At 47.6% G+C, this 23,087-nt stretch overlaps 1 protein-coding gene across 1 annotated transcript; it reads left to right on the forward strand.

Moving 5' to 3' along the window:
• Positions 1 to 1,266: 1,266 nt before the first annotated feature.
• doc2a (double C2-like domains, alpha) lies at positions 1,267 to 22,940 on the forward strand. Its single transcript, XM_068337216.1, has 11 exons — positions 1,267 to 1,350; positions 5,655 to 6,002; positions 8,753 to 8,832; positions 10,332 to 10,406; positions 10,960 to 11,069; positions 13,255 to 13,381; positions 13,462 to 13,521; positions 19,523 to 19,743; positions 20,479 to 20,560; positions 20,640 to 20,736; positions 20,820 to 22,940. Exons 2-11 carry the CDS (start codon positions 5,660 to 5,662, stop codon positions 20,954 to 20,956), a joined length of 1,332 nt encoding a protein of 443 aa, XP_068193317.1. The 5' UTR covers positions 1,267 to 1,350; positions 5,655 to 5,659; the 3' UTR covers positions 20,957 to 22,940.
• The last annotated feature ends 147 nt before the right edge of the window (positions 22,941 to 23,087 follow it).

Here is a 23,087-nt window from a genome sequence, read left to right on the forward strand (position 1 = left end):
TCGGGGAGGTCATCGGGTTTGTTTGTTTGTTTGTTTGTGTTTTATTTACTGTATTTGAGTCTGTCGATGTGGACGCCTCGATGTGCGAATCAAACGGATTCCCCCTTTGGGTTTCTGGTGATGATGGTTTGGAAGCAGCCAAATGTTCCCCTGGCGCTGTGTCGGTGCTTCCTGCACCGCCGTCACGCAGGAATGAAGACGAATGACGGCGAGCAGCAGGAGCAGGAGGCGCCGGGGGCTAATGGGTCCCCCGGCTGAGAGAAACGACCCCCCAGAACCCGTTAAGATGACCGATGGCTGGACAGCAGAGTCCTCTACCCACGGGTCTGACTGGTACCAGTACCAGGGTCTGTGGTGCGTTCAGGGTCTGTGGTGCGTTCAGGGTCTGCGGTGCGTTCAGGGTCTGCGGTGCGTTCAGGGTCTGTGGTGCGTTCAGGGTCTGTGGTGCGTTCAGGGTCTGTGGTGCGTTCAGGGTCTGTGGTGCGTTCAGGGTCTGCGGTGCGTTCAGGGTCTGTGGTGCGTTCAGGGTCTGTGATAACTGCAGTAAAGTTTGGTTTCTCTGACAGACTAAAGACTGTCTGTGGTTCTGTGAACATCAAGCGGCGGTATTCCTGGTTTGTTTCTGTAGGGGGGGGGGTCTGAGGCGGGGTCTGTGGTGGGGGGCTGGGGGGGTCTGGGGGGGTCTGGGGGGGGCAGAGGTGTTGATGTAAACCGGTCTGAGGGCTTCATGCTCGAGTGGCCACGGATAAAAGTGCGTGGGCGGCTGCAGGGAGGATGAGGATGGTGGCAGCGGTTTTAACGAGGGGTTCCTTCACCCCTGGGGGGCACACATGTATCTGACAGGAGTGGGGGGGGCGGATCATCTCCACCCTTTCCTGCAGGGGAGGAGTGAAGACTGCAGCTTGGCTGAACGTCCATGTGTGAACGTGTCCGTGTGGACGTTCAGCTCGCGTGTATCATTAGAGGCAAATTACACGGAGACAAAAAGAGACAGATGCTGGGGGGGGGGGGGGGGTAAGGAGGGAGACTGGGGGGGGGTAAAGAGAGGGAGGGAGGGGGGACTCGAACATGTGATTAAAGGAAGAGCTTCATGGCTGTTGACGTTCAGATGATTGTGAGCCTCAGAGAAAAGATATTAAACACTGAAGAGGAGGAGGAGGAGGAGGAGGAGGAAGGGTTAAAAGTCCACCTCCCTCCCCCCCTCTCTCTCTCTCTCTCTCTCTCTCTCTCTCTCTCCCCCCTCCCTCCTCTGCTCTCTCCATCACTCTCTCCTCTCCCCACCTGTTAGTCCGGACCCGCGTGCGAACGATCACCTGTTCGTGTTGGACTCCACTGCTCCTCCATCAGAAGGTAAGAAGGTTCCTCCTCTCCTCCTCCTCCTCCTCTTGTCCTCCTCCTCCTCTTGTCCTCCTCCTCCTCCTCTCCTCCTTTTCTCTTCTCTTCTTCTTCACTGCGGTCTTTCTTTGGTTCTTTCTCTCCTCCTCCATCTCTCTTCTATTCTCCTGCACTCAGGGGAGTCTTTACTTTTATACTTCCACTACATCCCATAATATTCAGTTCACTTTCAACCTGTCATCTATAACAAACAAACCAAACAAACAAACAAACAAACAAAAATACCTCCGGAGGTTCAAACACTCGTAGGAAATTCTGTTAAAATCGGACACGAAGTCTTTGACGGAACATCGAGCTGCAGAAACTGTTCAACCGATCCGGTTCCACTGGACCCACTGGACCCACTGGACCCACTGGACCCACTGGACCCACTGGACCCACTGGACTGACTGGACCCACTGGACCCACTGGACCCACTGGACCCACTGGACTGACTGGACTGACTGGACCCACTGGACCCACTGGACCCACTGGATCCATTGGGTGTTGATCAATGACAACCAGCAGGGGGCGGTAATGCGTCGTTGTAGCGTCTTGTCTGCCTTAACCGTAGAAGAAGAAACGCGCCGCCTCTTGTTACGGCTGTTGTTGTTGTTGTTGTTGTTGTTGTTACCACAGGGATTGTTGACCGTCAACAACAGGTTATGACATCATCATGTTGTTGACTAGCTAGTTGGGGAAGTTGTTAGCTGTCAGTATGAATTTTAGCTAACTTCAGCTAGCACAACTACAGCTAACTCAAGTTCAACTTTTATAAAAATTTTTTGCTCATTTCGACTATCAAACCTAATTTTAGCTCATTTGAGTAATTGTTGCTAAAATCTTGCTAATTTTAGCTACTGTAGCTAAAGCTGGCTAATTTCAACTGTAATGGCTAATGTGGTAGCTACAATTCCGCACCGTAAGATGCTATGAATTCTTAGGTTAATGCTAATCAACTGTGTTAGCTACTTTAAGGTGTTACCCGTTATCCTGTCGACGATGAACTTGGTGCCCCTGGTGATCCGACGCTGGATGCACCGATTGCAACATCGTCGGATGTAAGATGTGCTATCCTGTAGTTTTAGAGGACAAACAATCGGAGGAACGCAGAGAACGGCCGAGAGAAAGACTTGAAAAAGAGAGAGAGAGAGGGAGAAAGGAGAGCGAGAGCTCCAGAGGACTCTAAACTGCCGAGTCCAGCAGAAAAAGCGGTCCAGAACCGTCTGGAACCGACAAAACCTTCAGATCCGTCAAACGCTGGAGGCGTGTGAAACGTTCTGCCGGCGTGTTTCGGTGATTAGACGTTGACCAAAGCAGAAGCAGGTCAACGTCTTCGGGTTGTTTGTGTGTTTGTTTGGAGAAAACACCAAAATGGTAACAACTAGTGTCCGTCGGGTCGTCCGGGAAGACGGTCGACCTGAAAACGAGCGACGAGTCGGTCTTTGGCGGTTGAACTTCACAGTGATTGGTTTGTTTGTTAGGTTTGCTGTTGTTTACTGGTTTGTTGTTGTTGATTGTTTTATTGTTGTTGTTTGGCTTGTTGTGTTTGTTGATTTTCGTGCACGTGTTTTCTGAGCTGGTCAGCTCCTTCAGTTTGTTGCTTTATTTATAAAAACCTTTATAAAAAAAACGCTTTTTTTTCCTATTTTGTTAAAATATCACAAATCAGCTGCAAGTGAAGTTTATTTCGTAAAAAAGAACCAATAAATTTTGATGTAGTTGTAAAATCCGGTTAACGCGGTGGATAAATAAAATAAAGCAAAAATAAGAATCTGGATCGTAGTTCTTCTCCGGAGCAGAGGAGTTTCCCTCAGGAGACGCGTCTGACACGTCTTGGTGTCTCGCCGTCGCTTGGAGACGTTATTGATCTGACAGAATGAATCCTAATTTCCTGTGAATTCTTTGAATCGCAGGCATTTCCTGTCTCTCTGGACGAACGTTCGTTTCTGCTCACGCGATCCATCATCCGTTGGCGACGTTGACGAGGTGATTACCGTTCCTCGCTGATCGATAACTCGTCCTGTTTATCCTGAGTTGGCTATAATTTATTCTAGCTAACACTTCTTTCTGTTTCCTCCCGAGTCATAAAATTTTTTTATTGATCATCAAATTGATTTCCAGATAAATGTCCTGGGTGGTACAGTTCAGGCGTTGTACTTGTTGTTTCAGTTTTGCTCCATCATGGATCACATGACCTCTCATGACCCTCTAATGTCGGAGCTCGGTTTTGGTGACACCGCCCCCTCATGGCGTCCGGTGGTACGACACCGACGGATAAAACAAACAAGCGTTCATTCATTCAATCATTTTCCAAATCCGCTTAATCTGCTAACGCAGGTCGCGGGGTAGCCAGTGCCCATCCTGGCAGCCTCAGGGCGTGAGGCGGGGGACACTCCGGGCACGACGCCAGTGCACCGCGGAGCCACATAGAAACAAACAATCATTCACACACACACTCAGTCCTATGGTCAATTTGGGACCGGCCAATCAACCTGAAGCGCATGCTTCTGGAGGTGGGAGGAAGCCAGAGAACCTGGAGAGAACCCACGCAGACACGGGGAGAGCAGGCGAACTCCGCACAGAGCGGGACTCGAACCCGGGTCCGCCGTGTTGTGAGGCAGCAGCGCTAACCACTGCGCCACCGTGCCGCCACAAACAAGCGTTGTTTTTTTTTTAAATTTATTCGTCCACCTGGATGAGGATAAAGGTGTCAGGTGAGATCGGACGTCTAAAGGGGGCGGGGTCATCTGTCCTCCATTAGCATAGGATTAGCGCTCACTGGTAATCCCAGTGCGACCGATCAGCCGTTCCTGTCGAGCAGCGTTTGGTTTTAAAGTGGGGGGGGGAACGTTCCTGCCGATAAATTCTGCTTGCCCTGAATTAAACATGACAACAACTGCGACGCTGCAGCAGCTCCCACTCCCACTCCCACGCGAAGGAAGCTCCAACTGTAGACCGGAGGAATATGGATGACACGTGTCACGAACATGAACCCCCCCCACACCCCCTAATCCGAGGCCAGGATCTGAAAGTGGATCCAGAACCGACGCAGGATCCGCCTCGAGAGTTCATACGAGTCTGAGAATTTATGTAGTTCATTTCCTCCGATGATCAACAAATCAGCTGTTCTCCAGCTCTAACGAGGAAATTAAAAAACCTCTTTGTGGGGGGGGGGGGTATAAACAGCAACACATTTCTGGGAGGCTGGATTACTGATAAGGAGACCTTATCAATTTCAATTAAAGTCAAATTCGAACTACACAACATTGTCTCCCAGAATCAAATAACTAGACGATCGTGAAGGTTTCCGTTTTGATCGTCGGCTCGTCTACTTCTGCCTGGCTGGAGACGACGGCCTGTGGAGCGTCTCAACCGGGACGGTATCGTCTTGATGTCAATGAAAGCAGCTGATTAAATCTGGACGTCTGGACACAAACGGAAACATTTTGACGGCGGCCGTTTCATTTCTATTTTCTCGTCACGCGGTCGTACTTTCAACCGAGGTCTTCCTCGTGGTCACGTGACGTCACTCCTAGCGCCGCCTCGTTTCAAACTCTTTCCCCGGTCCGCTGGACGAGGACCTGGCGGGTACGGATTAACAAGCTCCTCTCTGAAGGATACCGTGATGTTCTGAAGCTGTTAGAGCCTCTTCCTGGGGGGTGGGGGGGTTCATTAGAGCGCCGTCTTACCCTTCAGCAGCTCGCCTCCCGTTTGTTTCCACACCTTGTACACCTTTCTCCCGTCCACCAGTCTCATTTTCCTTTGCCATCCCGCTGCTTCTCCAGAACCTAACGATCCCAGTTTAACCAGTCTGCCACACTTTGATCCAGTCTCATTAAACACCTCCTGTCTGCTTCCTGTTCCCGGGGATAAACTGCGTCCGACCCGGTGTCAAAAAAAGACCAGAGTCTTTCCATTAGTCGAGACCGGAGTCGGAGCGACCCGGCGAAGACTCCAGCTGTTGGGTTCTTTACGCTGAGACTCAAACCAGAAGTATTTTTTATCGCCGCGTGTTCAAATCAAAGGGTTTTAAGTTCTTTGCAACAAAAACCAGAGACGTGGACTTAAGATGAGTCATTAGCGAGTCCTCCTTAAGTTGGAGACGTTTCATAATGACTCTGAACCGCTGGGGGGGGTGTGTTCCAAGATGGTCTTCGCTGTTGTCTCAGAGTCGGAACCGCTGAACTCGCCCCAAACAAATGAAGTGCTACCTTCTGATTGGTTGACGGGGGATGACAGGAAGTAAATCACTAATCTGACCTCTGCTGTTCTTTCAGACTCTATGACGGTGCAGAGAGGGAAGAAGCTCAGCATCTCCATCCAGGAACACATGGCCATCGACGTTTGCCCTGGCCCCATCCGACCCATCCGACAGATCTCCGCCTACTTCCCCCGCCTATCCCCGACCTCCCCTGGCCCCGTCTCCCCAAATCCCCTCATATCCCCGAACCCGGCCTCCTCCCCGCTGTCCCTCAGCCCCGGCTCCCAGGCCTCCAGGATGGGCGGGGCTAATCTCCTATCCCCTCTCCTGGCTCACGGAAGGTCCGGCGGTGGCGGGTCTTTGTCCCTGACCAGCAGCGTGGACACGTCGGTGGAGCTCAACAGCTCCGACAGCGACGATTGCAGTGAGTCTCGCCGTGGGCGTGTTTTTGTTTGTTGGTGGGCGTCGCCTCAGAAGGGTCGAATCAGCATCAGCTTTCAGTCCAGGATCGTCGTCGAGAATCTGTCGACCTCGAGACTCCAATCAGGATTGTTCCCAATTTGGTTTTACGATGCAAATCACCCAAATTACCATGGTTACCAAATGGTCCAAAAACTTCTGTTAATTCGGACTGGCGCTGCTGGGGAGTCAGGTCAACTCGCTCCTCCAGGCGACCCGAGGAAATACCTGGGCTGAACTTTGACCCGGTCCCGATGATGGGTCCAGATTTCCTGGTAGAGTTTCTGGATTCCAGCCCAGTTTGGTCGATGCCTCATCTGGATCAGTCCGTTTAACAAGCAAAGACCTCAAACATCTGTTGTCCAGTTGGATGTGTAGGAAAACAAACGTAAGTTTGCCTAAAAATAGGCAAACTAGTCCAAACGGCGTGAGAACTTTATCCAAACATTGAATGTCTTTGTTTAAAATAAAGTTTCTTGACCTGTCCGGCAGTGCCGAAGTGAGTCCTTGTTAGAACACTACCAGGGAATAAGTAGTCAGTTAGAACCATCAGTGACCAGGTTGTTACCGAAAGTCGTTAAATTTCAGCGACAGATTTGATTCGTCTTTGGCTTCAGGATTCACTTTAGAGAGTCGACCGATAAATAATTCATGTCTGTATGTCAAAATAACATCAATAATGCAGCTTCTGAAAAACAGCGTCAGTTTTCGCGAGGATACTTCCCATCTTTACCGTTTTAGTTTAGTTTAGTTTTTTTTAACGAGGACGCTTTAGATGTGTTTCAATCGCTGAGCAGAACAAAACTGGATGCTTCCCATCAAAAAAAAATAAAATAGAGGAATAAATCGTGTTTGATGGTCTGTTTTAGGGCGCCAGACTCTCTGTAAAGTGACGACTAATTAGGATCTGTATTTCCTCATTACGGCGTGTTTGTCTTTTCCGTCACTCGGAGATGAATTTTTTCTTTGAGTTTTATAATAAGATTTGGGGGCAGGCAAGCCGGAGGGAGGGGGCGCCGACAGACTGGAAGTCTTTAATCACAGACGTCCAAAAACAAAGAAGATTTTTTATCAGAGGCTCTTGTGGAGGTTTCATCGTGACTGTTGGTGGGATGGGGGGGTGGACTGCAGTTCTTTCTGTTGATGGGTGTCCGTTTGGGTGGGAGGACCGTAAATATCAAGATTTAAAACGCCTGCATGATATGACCTAACTCCATAGAGCGCTGAGAGCGCCCCGATTTCCATTTAGCGTTCAGAAGTCAGTGGGGGGTTTATCTCCATCCTGAGACCGAGGCGGTTCGGATCGGAGTCGTGAACACTTGAAATTCAACAACACCTCGTTCCGCAAATCTTCATTTACATCTCGGATTCAGCTATATTTTTAAATCCAGAGCTTGATGCCCTTCTTTTTTAAAAATTTCTTTCTTTTTGCTCAAACTCGGGCGTATCCTCAGGGGACAGCCCAAACGGCAGTTTAACTGCCGCTCTTCAGGTCCTTCCAAAACCGCGCCGACATGCTAATGCTAACGCCAGTCGTGTTTTATCAGCGTCGTAAAGTCTGGCTAACGCCAGACGCATAATTCTGGATTCCCTTCACATTCCGTTGCGGTCGACTCACCTGATCAGTGATTAATGAGAAGCGAACCTCAGAGGAGACGCTTGTCCAGTCGGCACCAGGTTTCACTTGGACGCCTCATTATTAAGGACAACCCCCCCCCCCCAACCTGAGCCGCCAACCCAACTTCTTGAAAGCTCAAACCTAATGAATAATTCAAAATATGTATTTAACTTCTCTGTTGAAATACTGTATGTCCCACATAAGCAGAACTTTGTGTTGCATCCCAGCGGGGATCCGAACCGACGCAGACCAGTACCTTGTTCCCTTTAGGATAAAACCAGGCAACAAAAACACGAGAACCAGCAGAACCAAAGGCAACAAATCCAAATAGCTGTTTCCTTAACGTCCCCAGTGAGACTAACAACCTGAGACCGGGTGGAATTCGTCTGCCATCATCCTCAGATCTGCACCCAACGGACTATATTGGCTGCCCCTCGTCTTGAAACCGGTTCAGGAGGAGTCCAAAGTCCCATCTGTGGTTCTGGTCTTCGTGTTTGTATTCATCTGTCGTTGTTTTGTGCGTGTTTAACTGCTTCATATCTTTGGTGACCGTTTGAACCCGACCGATCGTCCAACACTAGACTCTAATCGTTTCGTCTGTCGGAGCAGATGCTAACCGGGACAGGTTGAGACAGTCGCCGGCGGTTTAACATCCGAACACAACATGTTGTGTAAACTGTTGGTGTTCTTGACAGCCGATTCCTGAAATATATTTGTTCTAATCCGTGTGAATCATATGCTGCATGTGTCGCCTTACATAACGGCGCCGGTTGAACGCCAACCCGTTGGCTTTGTGCGCGCTGCTCGTACGAACGCGGTTTTGCCGCCTGTTTGTAACCAACCCTGACGGTTGTTGCGTCGCCTCCTCAGATGATTTTCCGCGCTGACATGTGTTGAGATTCGTGTGACAGGAGCCGCTCCACTAAATTGGATTTCCTTCCTGCTCCTGAGATATTCCTTCTGTTCTTGTTGCACGCTTTCAATTTATTCTGACGATGTCATTCTCCCCGTTCAGCGATGCGACGCTCGTGCATCATCTTTATTTCTGACTTATGATAATTGTCTCCCCTCCCTGCCGTCGTGTCTTTTCTCCTCAGCTGCTTTGGGAACTCTGGAGTTCGATCTGAGATACGAACAGAACTCCAGCGAGCTGCACTGTACGATTCTCCGGGCCAAGGTGAGTCCAGCAGGTGGTAGAAATATCAACACGCGTGTTCACGAGTGTGGGAACGTCTTCACGGCTCGAACGATCTGTTGTAATACAGGAATTACAGATGATTGTAGCTCTTGAAGGTGTTTCAGGAGACTCTGGCCCGACACAACCCCCCCCCACTGCCTTTATTATCCATCATCACTAAATAATAGAAGAGACCATCGACTTCTGTTCGTCCACCATGTTTCTGTCCCACAGTGTTACATAAAGAATGTTCACACCGTCCTTTATAACTAAACTACAAAGACTGCTGGTACCCGTAGGCAGAGGTTTCTATAGCTGGTAGGTAGTATTATAGAGATGGAGCCTTCTATAGGAAGTGTGTAGAGGTAGTAAAGTGTTCTATAGATAGTGTTCAATAGATGGTATCTATAGGTAGAGTGTTCTATAGGTATACAGTATGCCCTCGTTCATTCACGCATCGATTGCGACTGGACCCCATCGCGGATTTTCAACAGGCAGTCATGTGACGCTGTACGCACATTCTATTGGCTGATGGCATCCGGAAGTGCGCTCTGTTCCGTCAGTCTCGGACTTTCGTGAGACACAAAAGTGCTCTAAAGAGTCTATCAGAGTGTGGGGAAAAAGGTGGTTTAATATCAGTATGGGGAGGGAACAGAAACGTTTAAATTACCGTAAATAATAAGATAGATCGCCATTGAGATCGCACGTGGTTCAATTGCATGTGGTTCCTGGAACGTATTGACCGCAAAGAACTGTAGTGTTCTATAGATAGTATCTATAGGTAGTGTTCTATAGTTACAGTGTTCTATAGATAGTATCTATAGGTAGTGTTCTATAGATAGTATCTATAGGTAGTGTTCTATAGATAGTATCTATAGGTAGTATTCTATAGATAGTATCTATAGGTAGTGTTCTATAGATAGTATCTATAGGTAGTGTTCTATAGACAGTTTCTATAGTTACAGTGTTCTATAGACAGTTTCTATAGTTACAGTGTTCTATAGACAGTTTCTATAGGTACAGTGTTCTATAGACAGTATCTATAGGTACAGTGTTCTATAGACAGTATCTATAGTTACAGTGTTCTATAGACAGTTTCTATAGTTACAGTGTTCTATAGACAGTTTCTATAGTTACAGTGTTCTATAGATAGTATCTATAGGTAGTGTTCTATAAACACAATGGCTGTCAGATTGTTTCTCGATGTGACGCTTATTTGAAGTTGCCATAGCAACCACCCCTCCAACAGTCCACCCTTCAGCGTTCCTATTGGCGGTGAGAATGTAAAAAAACACAACGTCACTGACGGTATGTCGTTGCTGGTAGACAGAACCCTTCGGCGTGATGGGAGAACTTGTCCCAGAGCAGATTATTGGTCCAGGTGCTCGTTCAATCAACATCTAGTTGTTTATTCCTTTGCCTTCACCAGGAAGCCCGACGCGGTTCGCCTGACTGAAATGTCATCGTCTGTCTTTGTCGATCACTGTTCTGCTCCGCAGGGCCTGAAGCCCATGGACTTCAACGGTTTGGCCGACCCGTATGTCAAACTGCACCTGCTGCCTGGAGCCTGTAAGGTGAGACGTCTCCTCTGTTATCACATCATGAACCAGCAGGGGGCCCCAGTCGCCCCGAGACATCGATTAGGGGCCCCTCAAAGGTTTAAACGTTTATTTATTCAAATGGTGATGTCACTTCACCAAACAACATCAACTCTATACCTCACTGGACTTTGGACAGGAAATAACGAAAATTATAATCCATGATGTGTTTAATGACCTCAGAGCATCGTAGCTTCCACATATCAATTAATAGGTTTATCCTACAACCTCCTAACATCAACATTTTTAATATTTGTATTTGTCGCTGCCCTCTAGTGGTCGTATGTCCACATGATGGGTCTAGCTGTGGACCAGCTTGAACCAAGACGTATTTGTATTCAAAGTATAAATGAACTTTAGAACAAGTTGATTACTGTTGAAATGAAACTCTGAGCATTTATTTACTTTCGAAACCCTGATTCAATTTAATCCAGTCCACAGATTAGTCTGGATTACATGTAATCCAGGTGGAACTGGAACTGAGCCGTGGAATAAAAATCAATTTTCTCTCAATCTGTCCGTCCTTCAGGCCAATAAACTGAAAACGAGGACGATTCGGAATTCTCTGAATCCCGTATGGAACGAAACGCTCACGTATGTCGGGATCACAGAAGACGACATGCACAGGAAGACGCTCAGGTTTGTGTTGGGGGTGGGGTGGGGGCGCGAAGGTGGGGAGTGGGTGGGGGTCTAATTTGAGACTGATTACCGTTACAGCCATTAATCAAGAACGGGCCCTTCTTGACATTCAGACTCGCAGCTCAGTCGTCTTTAACTGTCGGCCCAGAATTCATCAGGTGACATCAACAAACGCTTCCGATGGAGACGCCGTGAGCGCGGGCGACGTGTCTCCGCCCCCTAACAGGATGAATTAATGTGGGACAGCGACCGGAGGAGGGCATCCATAATCAAAAATAACAGAGCGGAAAGCTTTAATTACTGAGGAGCAAACGTTTAATCTCAACTAAACATGGAGTAAAGACGGCGTGTAATTGTGAGCAAACCTCGAGTGTGTGGCCGACAAACGCGTCTGAATACGTGAGATAAATCACAAGCAGGTCCTCAAACGCACCGTCCACCTTAAACCGGAGATGGCTGGTCTGAGAGCGGAGGTTGGAGATGTGGAACTAAAACTCGTAGCAACCTGGATAGCATAATGTTAGCGGGTGCTAGCCCTAACACCCTGCTATTGTTACACTAGTACCTTGGCGGATGGATACAACATCAGGGAGACCACATCTCGTTCTTTACTACGTGTTGGTGGATGGATACATCAGTGAGACCGGATCTTGTTCTTTACCGCGTGTTGGCAGTTGGATACATCAGTGAGACCGGATCTCGTTCTTTACCACGTGTTGGTGGATGGATACAACATCAGAGAGACCGGATCTCGTTCTTTACCACGTGTTGGTAGATGGATACAACATCAGAGAGACCGCATCTTGCTCTTTACTGCGTGTTGGTGGATGGATACAACATTAGTGAGACCGCATCTCGTTCTTTACCACGTGTTGGTGGATGTATACATTACCTGCGACTGCATCTCATTCTTTACCACGTGTTGGTGGGTGTATACATTATCTGAGACTGCATCTCGTTCTTTACCACGTGTTGGTGGATGGATACACGTGAACGCGAGGCGTCAGACGTTTTAACCTCCTCTTTCTTTAGTCTTGCACATTTTCTTGTTTCCTGTCACATTTGTCTTTCCCGTTCCGACGTTCGGAGCAGAGAAACTCCGAACACGACGAGACGAACGCCAACGCGACTCGTGGTCACGCCTGCTTCTAATCAGCCAAACCATCGGCTTCGTTTTACCGTCGGCGTTGCTGCCAGACAGATGGAGTCGTGCTCAGAGTTCCATTTGTCTTGGAGGAGATTTCATCAGTTCACGTCCCTCCGTCTGGCGTCTCCTGAGGCGTTAGCGTTAGCGGCCAGCGCTAACGATGGTCATCTCTGTAACCCCCCCATCCCCTCTGGACATAGAGGAGGGATTTGAACCTAGTTTGGTCCTGATGCTGCGTTCAGGTGATCCTGGCTGACACGACTCGTTTTATCCACGTCCCTCAGATGTTCCTCCAGAGATCAGACCCGGCGGTGCGTTCACTGCCCCCTCCGACGCCAGAACCTTAATGAGTTCTGGTCGTGATGCTTTTTCGTTTGAGCTTGTCTGGAATCCAACAGCAGAGTCTCGTTGGGACAAAAACGATTTAATGATCGCTTAAGATTTGAAAACTGAGTCAAATTATTACTGAGGCAAAAAACCCGAAGTGGATGTTACTGTCAGGAAGTGAACGAGACGTGTTTCCTCTCGCATTTCCTCCCTCGGGTCCTCTTTTCTCTCTCTGTGCTCCCCTAATGTTTCCTCTTCCTCACATTTTTCCTCTTCTCTGTCCTGTTTCCTCTCTTGCTTCTTCTATTTCCTGTCCGCTTTCCTCTGTTTCCTCTTCTCTCTCCTGTTTCCTCCCTTGTTTCCTCTTTTTCTTCCTTCCTCCCCTATGATTTTCCTCTTTTTCTCCTCTTCCCTCTTTCCTCTCTTGCATATTCTCTCTTTCCTCCCCCATGAGTTTTCCTTTTCATGTCTTCTTTCTTCTCTCATGTTGTCTCACTCCTTCATGTTTCCTCTCATATTCCCTCTCTTATTTCTTCTTTCCCCTCTCCTGTTTCCTCTTTCTTCCCGTACGATTTATCCCCTTGCGCTAATTTTTTCTTCTCTCCTTCCTCTACCCTTTCTCCCTCTTTTTTCTTCTCTATCTTGTTTCCTTTCCTCTTCCTCTCCTCCTCCTCTTCCTCTTCCTCTTCCTCTCCTCTTCCTCCTCTCCAGGTTGACGGTTTGCGACGAGGACAAGTTGACTCATAATGAGTTGATCGGAGAGTCCCGGGTTCCCCTGAAGCGGGTCAAACCGGACCAGACCAAACACTTCCACACCTGCCTGGAACACCCTCCCCCGGTAACCCCCTAGCCCCCCCTCGATGATGGCGTCCTGGTCCCGTGAGGACCCCCACTGACGAATGTCTTCCTCTTCCTCAGCTGCCCTCTCCGACCGCCATGGGCGAAGCCCTCCGGGGGATATCCTGCTACCTGAGGGAGGTAAGAGTCCGACAGATACGAGGTCACCTGACCCCCGATGAGTGTCAGATTAAAGATGGCGACGCCATCGGGAGCGAGGGGCGGGTCAGACGGTGTGAGACATTCAGACGGAGGAGAGAGACTTCGTCAGCAGGGAGGAAGAGGAGGGTGAGGGGGAGGAAGGACAGATGAGGATGGAGATGGTCCACAGGAAATAAAAAGAAAACACCCTGAGGAGGAACCCCCCCCCCCCACACACACACACACACACACAAACCAACCCGCTGCGCTCACACTTCAGGCCCTGAATATAAAGTCGCGTCACGTCGATTCAGGAAGTTTTATCTGGAGAGTAAACACGAGTTATAAAAAAATCACAGCAGAAATAAATCCGAGGAATTCAAACGTATTAAAAAAAAACCATCGCTGACCTCTGAGAACCGAAACCGTCAACATTTAGACCCGAATTCTGACAGAAATAATCCTTCAGGATGTTAGCGAGGTGTTAGCATTAGCTGAACGTTGCTGTTTCACGCAGGATGACATTAGTTTAATACAACTGGTTTAAACGGGAAAACTGGTAAACGTCAGATGCTCTCACTAGAACGTAAGTTAGTTATTTCCAAAAGGCTGACATACCAGCATTACCCCCCCCCCAATATTAGCATTAGCATTAGCATTAGTTCTTTCCAATAGGCTAATATATCTGCATTAGTTGTTTTTCCCAATATTGGCATCAGGGTTTTTCTCCCAGTAGGCTAACGTGTTAGATTATTTCTTGCCAACTGGCTAACATGTTAGCATTGGTTCTCTCCAATAAGCTAACATGTTAAAATTAGTTCATTTCAATAGGCTAACATGTTATTATTAGTTCTTTCTGATGCCATTAGTTAGCATTGGTTCGTGTCCATTTTGAGGCTTCCAGCTTTACCGATATTTGTAAAAGTAAGTCCAGGTTCGGTTCTCGACGGATCGGTTTTTCCTGCTTTCAGAGGTTCGGGTTCTCGTTCTAGATCACCACCGGCGTTTATGACACTGAGAGGAACCTTCATGAATAAGGTCAGAGACGTTCAGCAGATCCAGACGACATCTGAAGGTGTCAGTCCTCGTCGCATCTTTGTTCCTCTGCCTGGAGGCCTGAAGGACCCTCTGGCGTCCGACATCCGCTGCTTCTAGGAGGCATCAGGTGGAAATTCGCTGTCGGGGCTCAAATAAGAGAGATCGAATAATGAGATGGCGGTTTGTTCAGAGAAAACAGGATGAAAGCAGCTTCGATTCTACTGTGACCAAATGCTTAGTCGCAGGTAAATTGAGTTATAAAATATTCACCGGGTTTGACACTTCAGATCTGTTGGTGCTTAAACTTTAAATCGTGATATATAATAGCCAAGCTTAGCATACGGAAATGCCTAGCTGCAAAACAGAGCATGATGTGTCTCATGTTAGTTCCTCCTCTTACCACCAAGTGTTTAAATAAATCTACTGATAAATCAACCAACGAACCAGAAAAGGTGAACAGCTAAGCCATGCTAATCTGACGGACCTCAGGTTCAAACCAGACCTGCTTGAGTTGGAATGTTTCTGACGTGACGAGTGCTTCCTGAATGCCATCGTCATGCTACGCTAAACATCATTAAAGGTCCTTTATGTTAGGAATGAGAACTGTGAGCCATGTTTAGTCGAGTTGGAACAAAGTGGAGCGTCATTCCTGATATTTCCAGTCCTGTGATCCACGAGGAACTTCTGTTGTCAGCAGTTAACGGATAGACTGGTGTGAAACCTATTATCTGAATTAGTCCTCATTACACGCTCGTTTGCCTGGGATCATTTCCAGGAAATTAAACTGTCATGAATTGAAACTACATCTCATTTTTATGGACAACTCGCACATTTCTTAAAGACCTCTGGAAGTCTCTGAACGGTTCCGAGAGCAGGATCGTCCCCTCAGTCCCGAGGACGGGACAGAATGTTCTGGATTAGTGAAGGAGATGCATGACTTTGTGCTTCTCGCAGCAAACACGTCGACATTGGTGTTAAATACATCAGATTAAAAGCTATTGGGCTTTTTTTGGTATCGGTTCAAGGCGTGCCCCCCAGTACAGGAAGTCAGGCGGCGTCATTGTTTGTCATCACTGCCAGGACCGTTTTCGTTGTTGGTCATGATAGAGGTGGTTAATGTTGATTGAAAGTCCTCAATGGTTTTAATGGTATTTAGTGACATGATTGGCTTTTTAATTTCAGTTTTAACCAACTAAAACTTCTTTATTCAGTTCATTCATTCATCTTTGTGCAGACGAGGGCATGTTCTGCTTCACTGGGGCAACCTTGGGTTTTTTTTGGTGCAGATCTCTGAATAAGTTCAAAAAATGAGTTCTCGGTCATTGGAATTTCCTCCTGAAGACCTGGACCCTCCACTGGATGGTGATTCTTCAGGTGGTTTGTCCAACCTGAAGATTTAAGCCCAAGACGTGTCATCGGGTGAGGGACAAAGCTTTAGGTCACCCTGAACCTCATTGGTCCAGACTCACGTCACGTCTTTGGAAGGGTTCTAGTTTATTGGTTCTTCTATCGGGTTCCAGTTCGATGCTTATTTGGGTCTTGTGATAAACATTCACTTGTTTTTTATAATTTACATCTTCAGCCTCATTTAAATTTTTAATGTCAAATACCTTTTATGTTGAAACACTTAAAAACCTCCGACTAAATGTCCAAAGGAAATAATCCGACGCTGCAGTGAAATCACATTAAAAGAAAACGGGAAACGTGACATTTATACAAACTGATTAAACACATTTGGGAATTAAATGCTTAGATTATGCTTAAGTTTAAAGGTTCTCACATTTTTAACAAATCTATATTTTAGCTTTTGAAGCGTTAGCTCTGAGCTGAAACGATCAGATTGGGTTCAACCCAGCAGCTACCATCTGTTGTCAATGGTCTGCTCTCCAGCTGGATCTTTCCATTTTATTATTTCCTCATAAGCTGGGGGCTTAAAACGGTTCCATGAATAGAGTCACCCTCGTGGAGAGAGAAGATGCCTCGGTACATGAAGACAGGGATTTGGCTTTTTGGTGTGGATCAGCTGGTGACGAGAGGCTTGTCCTCACTTCACCCAAAACTAGAACTGCTAACGCCCCCCCCCCCCCCCCCCCGACAACAGCTGACGTGTTTCCACTAAGAGGTGAGTTTTAATCCTTCGCAGTTCTCTAATGCCAGTTTGGTTTGTTTCATTGTAGAAAGTCCTTCTTGGACTTGTTGGTCTTGACTCTGGAAGAGTCTTGTCTGTGCATGTGCTGGTATTGACACTAGACGTTTTGGTCTTGACTCTGGACTTGTCAGTCTTGACACTAGATTTGTTCGTCTTGACCTGGACTTGTTGATCTTGACTCTGGGCTTGTTGGTCTTGACTCTGGGCTTGTTGGTCTTGCCTCTGGACTTGTTGGTCTTGACTCTGGGCTTGTTGGTCTTGACTCTGGGCTTGTTGGTCTTGACTCTGGGCTTGTTGGTCTTGACTCTGGGCTTGTTGGTCTTGACTTTAGACTTGCTGGTATTGACTCTGAACTTGCTGGTATTGACTGTAGACTTGCTGGTCTTGCCTTTGGACTTGTCTGCAATTTATTCTTGAGTTTAAACCTGTAATGTTAACTCATCTCCTCTTTGTCATCTGGTTCTGAATTTTTTTGGATTCCTAAGACGTTTCCATGGCTACAGGCTACAGGTACTCTGAGCAGCATCTATCACATCCGGCGAGCCGTCTCTGGTGTTCATCTTACTCTTTTATTGGCAATGTGTTATATTGACCGACTCCTTAAGTCTTTTGATCAAAACAAGACTTCTGGGTCCAATTAGATTTGTGTAGGTCGGTGTGGCGGTTCCTACAGTTCTAACCTGGGGGAGCTCGTTAGTCTCCCGCCTTCAGCGCTGTCGTCACACCGGTCTTTTACTGCTCATGAAATCCTCTGGTGTGTTCAACCAATTTACGTCCGTGTGTGCCAAACCGGGTTTCAGTTAATGACTTCCTGTGTGTGCAGACTGATCTGAGACCAGCAGCTATGGCTAGCGGTCCAGTCGGATGGAGACGCTCTCTTCTGATTGGACAACAGTTTTCACTTCTTCATTAACGCTAATCTTTATTTAAAAAGCGAGATCAGACCCAGCTTTTTTTTTTTTTCAGGAGACTTTTTATCCACTTGAAACTTGTCACGTTTGGTTAAAGCAAAGAAACGTTAAACACGTTTTGTGGGTCTGGAATGAGAACAGAACCTGAATCAGGGTCGGATTATAATTTCATCTGCGTACTGTCGTTGACTCCGGTTGAACTCTGGGGGTCGGAGTTGCGACCCTGTATCGGCGGCCCGTCATCCGGGCTTCAAACGGGAGAACTGGAGCGTGACCAGAGCAGAGGTCTGGTTCTGGACTCGAGCTCGAGAGGCTTGGTAAATGTTATCCGTCTGAAACGAGAACCGGGCCAGGGTTCACCCACCGAGTGCCTTTCCCACCAATTATAGAAGGCGGGAGAGAAATCCTGCCAAGCTATGCCGACTCCCACTCGTCACCATCGATCTGCTGCCGACCTTTGTTCTCATCTCAGCGGCAGTTTGTTGTGAAGGATTGTGGGAAAAAGAAAAAAAGAAAAGCTGGACGGATCAACAGAAACGGTCCAGCAGCAGAACGACGGAAGCGTTTGAGGCGTGATGGAGGTCAAAGTGTGACGGGTGAGTCGGTCAACGTGAGGCGTGACGGCCGGGGGAGGGGGAACAGGGGAGGAAGCCTCGCCACAGGAGAAACGGGGGCGGAGGAGACGGAGGATTACAGTATTGATCTCCTCAGCTTCAGCTAACGAATGCCGTCAGCGAGCGGATCCATAGTACGTCTACCTTCACTGAGTCACTGATCATGTGATTCAATTTCAATCCAGTTATTTGATTGATTATTGGAGAAACAAGAAGATCAGGTAAAGTAGACTGTAACGATATCACGACATTTACCTGATAAGGTCTCCAAATAAAGGCGGAGCCACAGCATTGACTCCGCCTTTATTTGGCATTGAGTTTAAGGACCTTGGTCGTGTTTGTCTCGACGTTGAGGTCAGGTATTTATCTGTTTATTAACGTTAGCGCCAATCGTATCGATCACGCAGAATCACACAGTTAGCTACGTTGCTAACTCATTGCGTCCCGAGCTTGCTAGCGTTAACAAGTTAGCAAAAAAAGCTGTGAAATCAGTTTTGTCCTCAAAATCTGATCCGGTTTCACCAAAATTCAGTCAACGCATTTCTATTGGTGGTTTTATGGTCGTTTTAAGGCCCCGCCCACTAGAAAAAACTCTATTGAAAGTTGAAGACGGTTATTATCCAGCTATTATTCGTGGAATCGCCTCAGGAGGACATAAAAACACGTTTTCTATTTTATCAGCAGATTTTTGAGATTAAAATAAAAATGAATAATTTCTGTATGTGTTATAAAACTGAAGCGCAGTCAGATGTGAAAAAGGCTTCAAAAACATTTTTAATTTCAGCTCGGCTGCGGGCGTCGCTTTATTTTTAGCGTATTAGCGCGTCTGTCAAAGGAAACGGGACTCCGTCCATCGTTTTAGGTTAAATTAAATTTCCAGTTCATCAGGATGAAATTGGATTACATCACAATCGACTCCTTCAGCTGCCGGTTTTTATTTCCACCGGAGACTAAAAGCAGATTTAAGCCTCTATCATCCGGTCGCGACTTACGCGGCTAACGCGCTAACGGGATGATGAATCCAGACGCCCCCCCTGTTCCATCATAACCTGTCAGAAACGCCAGCGAAGCGCGCAAATACGTTATAAAAAGGAAAATAATCCATCTTAAACCTGACGGGTTCCGTCTCCAGGTTCTTATTTTGCTTTTTTTTCATGTTAATTTGTCATTTTTTAAAGTAAATCTGGTTTTGATTGCAGCTAGCGAAGCTCGCGCCACTTTACTTTACCTCCTGGTCGCGCCGGTTCCAATCGGAGCGATCTGATTGGTTGATTTGATTGTCTCCGCAGTGGGAGAACGAGCAGCTGCACAGCCTGGAGGAGAGAGGACGTCTTCTTCTGTCGCTGCAGTTCCTGCCGCCGGAGCAGAAAGACGTGGAGGGCAGCGGCGGCGGCGGCAGCGGCGGCGGCGGCGAAGGAGGTCACGGCGGCGGTCTCTGCGTGGGCGTGAGGCGCTGCGCCCATCTGGCGGCCATGGATGTCAACGGGTTCTCCGACCCCTACGTCAAAATGTAAGAAGGAAGTAAAGTTCAAGAGTCAAACAAGGTTGCCGTGGCGACTGGGCGGAGTCTTTATCTGTAGAGAAATAACACGACACAGCAAAAAATAAAACGTCGCCACAAACAAAATGAAGTTGTGAAGACTAAAAACTTCAAACGGAGACAGACGGACGCCTCGCTTCAATCCCGAGCATCCCCGCCGCTAACGCTAACGCGCTAATGAGACTCCAAAAGTTGGGGGTCGGTCGTCGTACTTCCTGATCAATCATGCGTCTGCGGGTAAAGCGCCCGCTTCGTGGCAGGAAGGAAAAGGAAGTGGCACCGTCGGAGCGCCGAGGGGTGAAAGTTCAGGCTTTCGGTTCCTCCTGGGACTCCGGGACGGAACAAGAGACGAAAGAAAAGTCGAGGGATTTAGAAAACGAAGCCGCATCAAACCGGACCGGAGTCCTCAGGTGATCCCGTCTGATCCTGAAGGCGGAGTCTCACCTGGACGTCGGCAACGACTCCTTTTATGTCGTTGGCGGATGGATACAGCATCAGTGAGACCGGATCTCGTTCTCTTTGGTGGAGTAGACGTAGCTCGTGGGTTCTCGGGACTTTTGCATTTCTATTCATTCGTTATCATTTTTTCATAACTTATATTTTCAGATGCACAGGTAAAGTCTGCATGTCTATTGTTTGACGCCGCCGTGACATCACGGTCAGCGGGCGACGCCTCCTTCACTCTGACGATCCGTCTCTCCTCAGATACCTGAAGCCTGACCTGCAGAAGAAGTCCAAACACAAAACCACGGTGATGAAGAAGACTCTGAACCCTGAATTTAACGAGGTAAGGCCCCACAGCGCCTCCCGGTGTTCTGACCTGGTATAGCCCCGGTTCTAACGTGGCTCCGCCTCCTGTTGCTCAGGAGTTCTTCTATGAGATCTCGCTGTCGGAGCTGACCAATAAGACGCTGGAGGTGACGGTGTGGGACTACGACCTGGGTCGCTCCAACGACTTCATCGGTGAGACGCTCGCCGTCACGCGTCCTTTAGCAACGCGCTTGGTACCATTTTATGCTAACGCTTGTCGTTTGCTGCCCGTCCAGGCGGCGTCTGTCTGAGCTGTCAATCCCAGGGCGACGCCCTCCGTCATTGGATGGACTGCCTGAAGAACAAGGGGGTGAGGGTGGAGCGCTGGCACATCCTGACCAATGAGCTGCCTCGAACCCTCAGCCACGACTAAACAGACGGTGTATTATAACAGAACCACCGATGAAGGGCGGCGCCCGGCGGCGGCGTCAGGGCGGTGGTGTGCCTTCATCAGTGATCATCCAGAAGAAGCTCCATCAGCACCGTCACATCCATACATGGGAAGGGGGTGGGGTCACATTAGCTTTCAGACTTTTAATTACAGGAGGCGGAGCTAAAAGCCTCTCATTTCCTGCTCTCCTCAGCCTGAACTTAAAGGTCGCTAACGGCTATCAAACATGGCGGCTCCCCGCACAGATGCTATTAGTTGAGTTCCCAAGTTAATAAGTTCAGGGAGGAGTTCCCGCCCCCACGCGTCCCTCGAAAGGTTAATTTATTCTCGACTCATGAAAATGATCAGATAGACATTCAGGACGTTGGTATTAATTCGTCCACCAAGGGGCAGCGACGCCTCCGAATCAAAATAGTGACAATTATTTGGCGAGTCTGGCTTAAATTTTGGCCCCTCCCCCTCCAGCCCAAGGATTATTTGTTTCATCCGTAATTTTTCGGGATGCAAAACAGAACCTGATCGAAATAAAAACGCTCGCATGTTTTGTTTTGTTTTTAATTTTCAGCGTTAGCGAGTCGTTAGCGTCCAGAACCGGGTGGATTAGGGTTCCTCCTGCATCACATTTTGGTTGATTCGTGATGAAAAACTCGTGTGGTTGTCATGGCGCCGGCTGTCTGTGCATGTGCCAGTCAGGTTCCGCCTCCATCTCCATCCGGACTCGAGTCGAGGTGGTGATTATTTTACCGCCACGATTCCTCTGGATGGAAAAATAAACCCATAAATGCACGTTTAAACCAAAAAAGTTAGCATACCTCTGCTATTTTGCGTGACCCCAGCAAAACAAAAACAAAAAAAAATTAAAATTATAAATATATAATGAACATGAAATAGTGGATTGAGTAAATATTTGGGTCTACCATTTAGCCGTTAGCCGCCTGATGCTAAACCCTGGGTTGAGGTTTTCAGAATCAACAACTTTCTAGCTCATGTCTCATTTATTTATTTATTTAAAAACGACGGAGAACAACCACGTTCCAGAATGTGGAAACAATCACCAACGGCCGCTGTGCTACGCGTTAGCTACACAAACATTTCTACAAGCTAATATTTGCTAGCTAGAGGGCTAATCAACTGCTAATGTGAAGATGATTGTTTCTTATTCTTTCTTACCATCAGTGCTAACAACAGACAATCTCTCTGGCTGTCAGACGCCGCTAGCGCAGCATGTTAGCGTCACCGTGGCGATGGAGCGCTATAGCATTTTACTAAATCACTTAGCATGGGAACTGCATGCTAATGCTTTAAAGGTTTCTTTTTTTCTTTTTCCCGCCAACTGATGAAATTTTAAAATTTGGATCTTTATTCTCAAGCTAGCACATTCACCAGCTAGCTATAAGCTAACATTAGCTCCAAAATATTTGCTTTTTTTTTTTCTACTTGCCTATTTTTTAACGGTGAACCCTCCACATACACGATACTGCCAACCAACTAAAGCTAACAGGCTAACAATGCAGATCATGACGTCATGCTAACGGACTGAGCCTACCATTTGTGGGGGGGGGGGGCTTAGCGCACAATCCAACTTACCCCCAGAACCTCGGGCAGCTCTTATCGTTCTACGATCACGTCTGGATTGCACTCCTGAACACGACTGTGAAATGAACACGATTGTTGCCATGACGACAACGATGATGATATATGAATTCAAGTGGTACTTGTTGTTGCATGATGCAGTATGTTGATCCCCCTTGTTGATATCTCTATACCCCCCCCTGCCTGCGGGAGGCGGTGAGGCGTTCAGGTGCGCCTCGGTGATGACGCCTCTGCTCTGTGTTACTCTTCATCTTTTATGCACGACTGAATGTACGGATGTGGCTTTATATACGATATCGATGTTTACACGGATCTCGTGCTCTACAGGTGTTCTTACATTTTTATCAGGTGTTTTACGTACGATGCAACAATAAATTTGGAATGCAACTCATTCGTGTGTGTCGCTCCTCAGGTGTGGCACTGCTGCCCCCTACATGTGATACCAGGAACTACATCAGATTAATTTATATTGTTATACCGAGGGTACGTCTCTAATTTATTGCTTTAAAAAACTAACTCT

This window comes from Antennarius striatus, chromosome 16 (genome assembly GCF_040054535.1).
Source record: "Antennarius striatus isolate MH-2024 chromosome 16, ASM4005453v1, whole genome shotgun sequence".
NCBI lineage: Eukaryota > Metazoa > Chordata > Actinopteri > Lophiiformes > Antennariidae > Antennarius > Antennarius striatus.

Excerpts from the sequence above, each read along its gene's own strand:
- doc2a (XM_068337216.1), top strand. The coding sequence starts at position 5,660 with ATGACGGTGCAGAGAGGGAAGAAGCTCAGCATCTCCATCCAGGAACAC. Across the intron at positions 6,003-8,752 it reads CTCCGACAGCGACGATTGCA|CTGCTTTGGGAACTCTGGAG; the intron begins GTGAGTCTCGCC and ends TTTTCTCCTCAG. Across the intron at positions 19,744-20,478 it reads TCCGACCCCTACGTCAAAAT|ATACCTGAAGCCTGACCTGC; the intron begins GTAAGAAGGAAG and ends GTCTCTCCTCAG.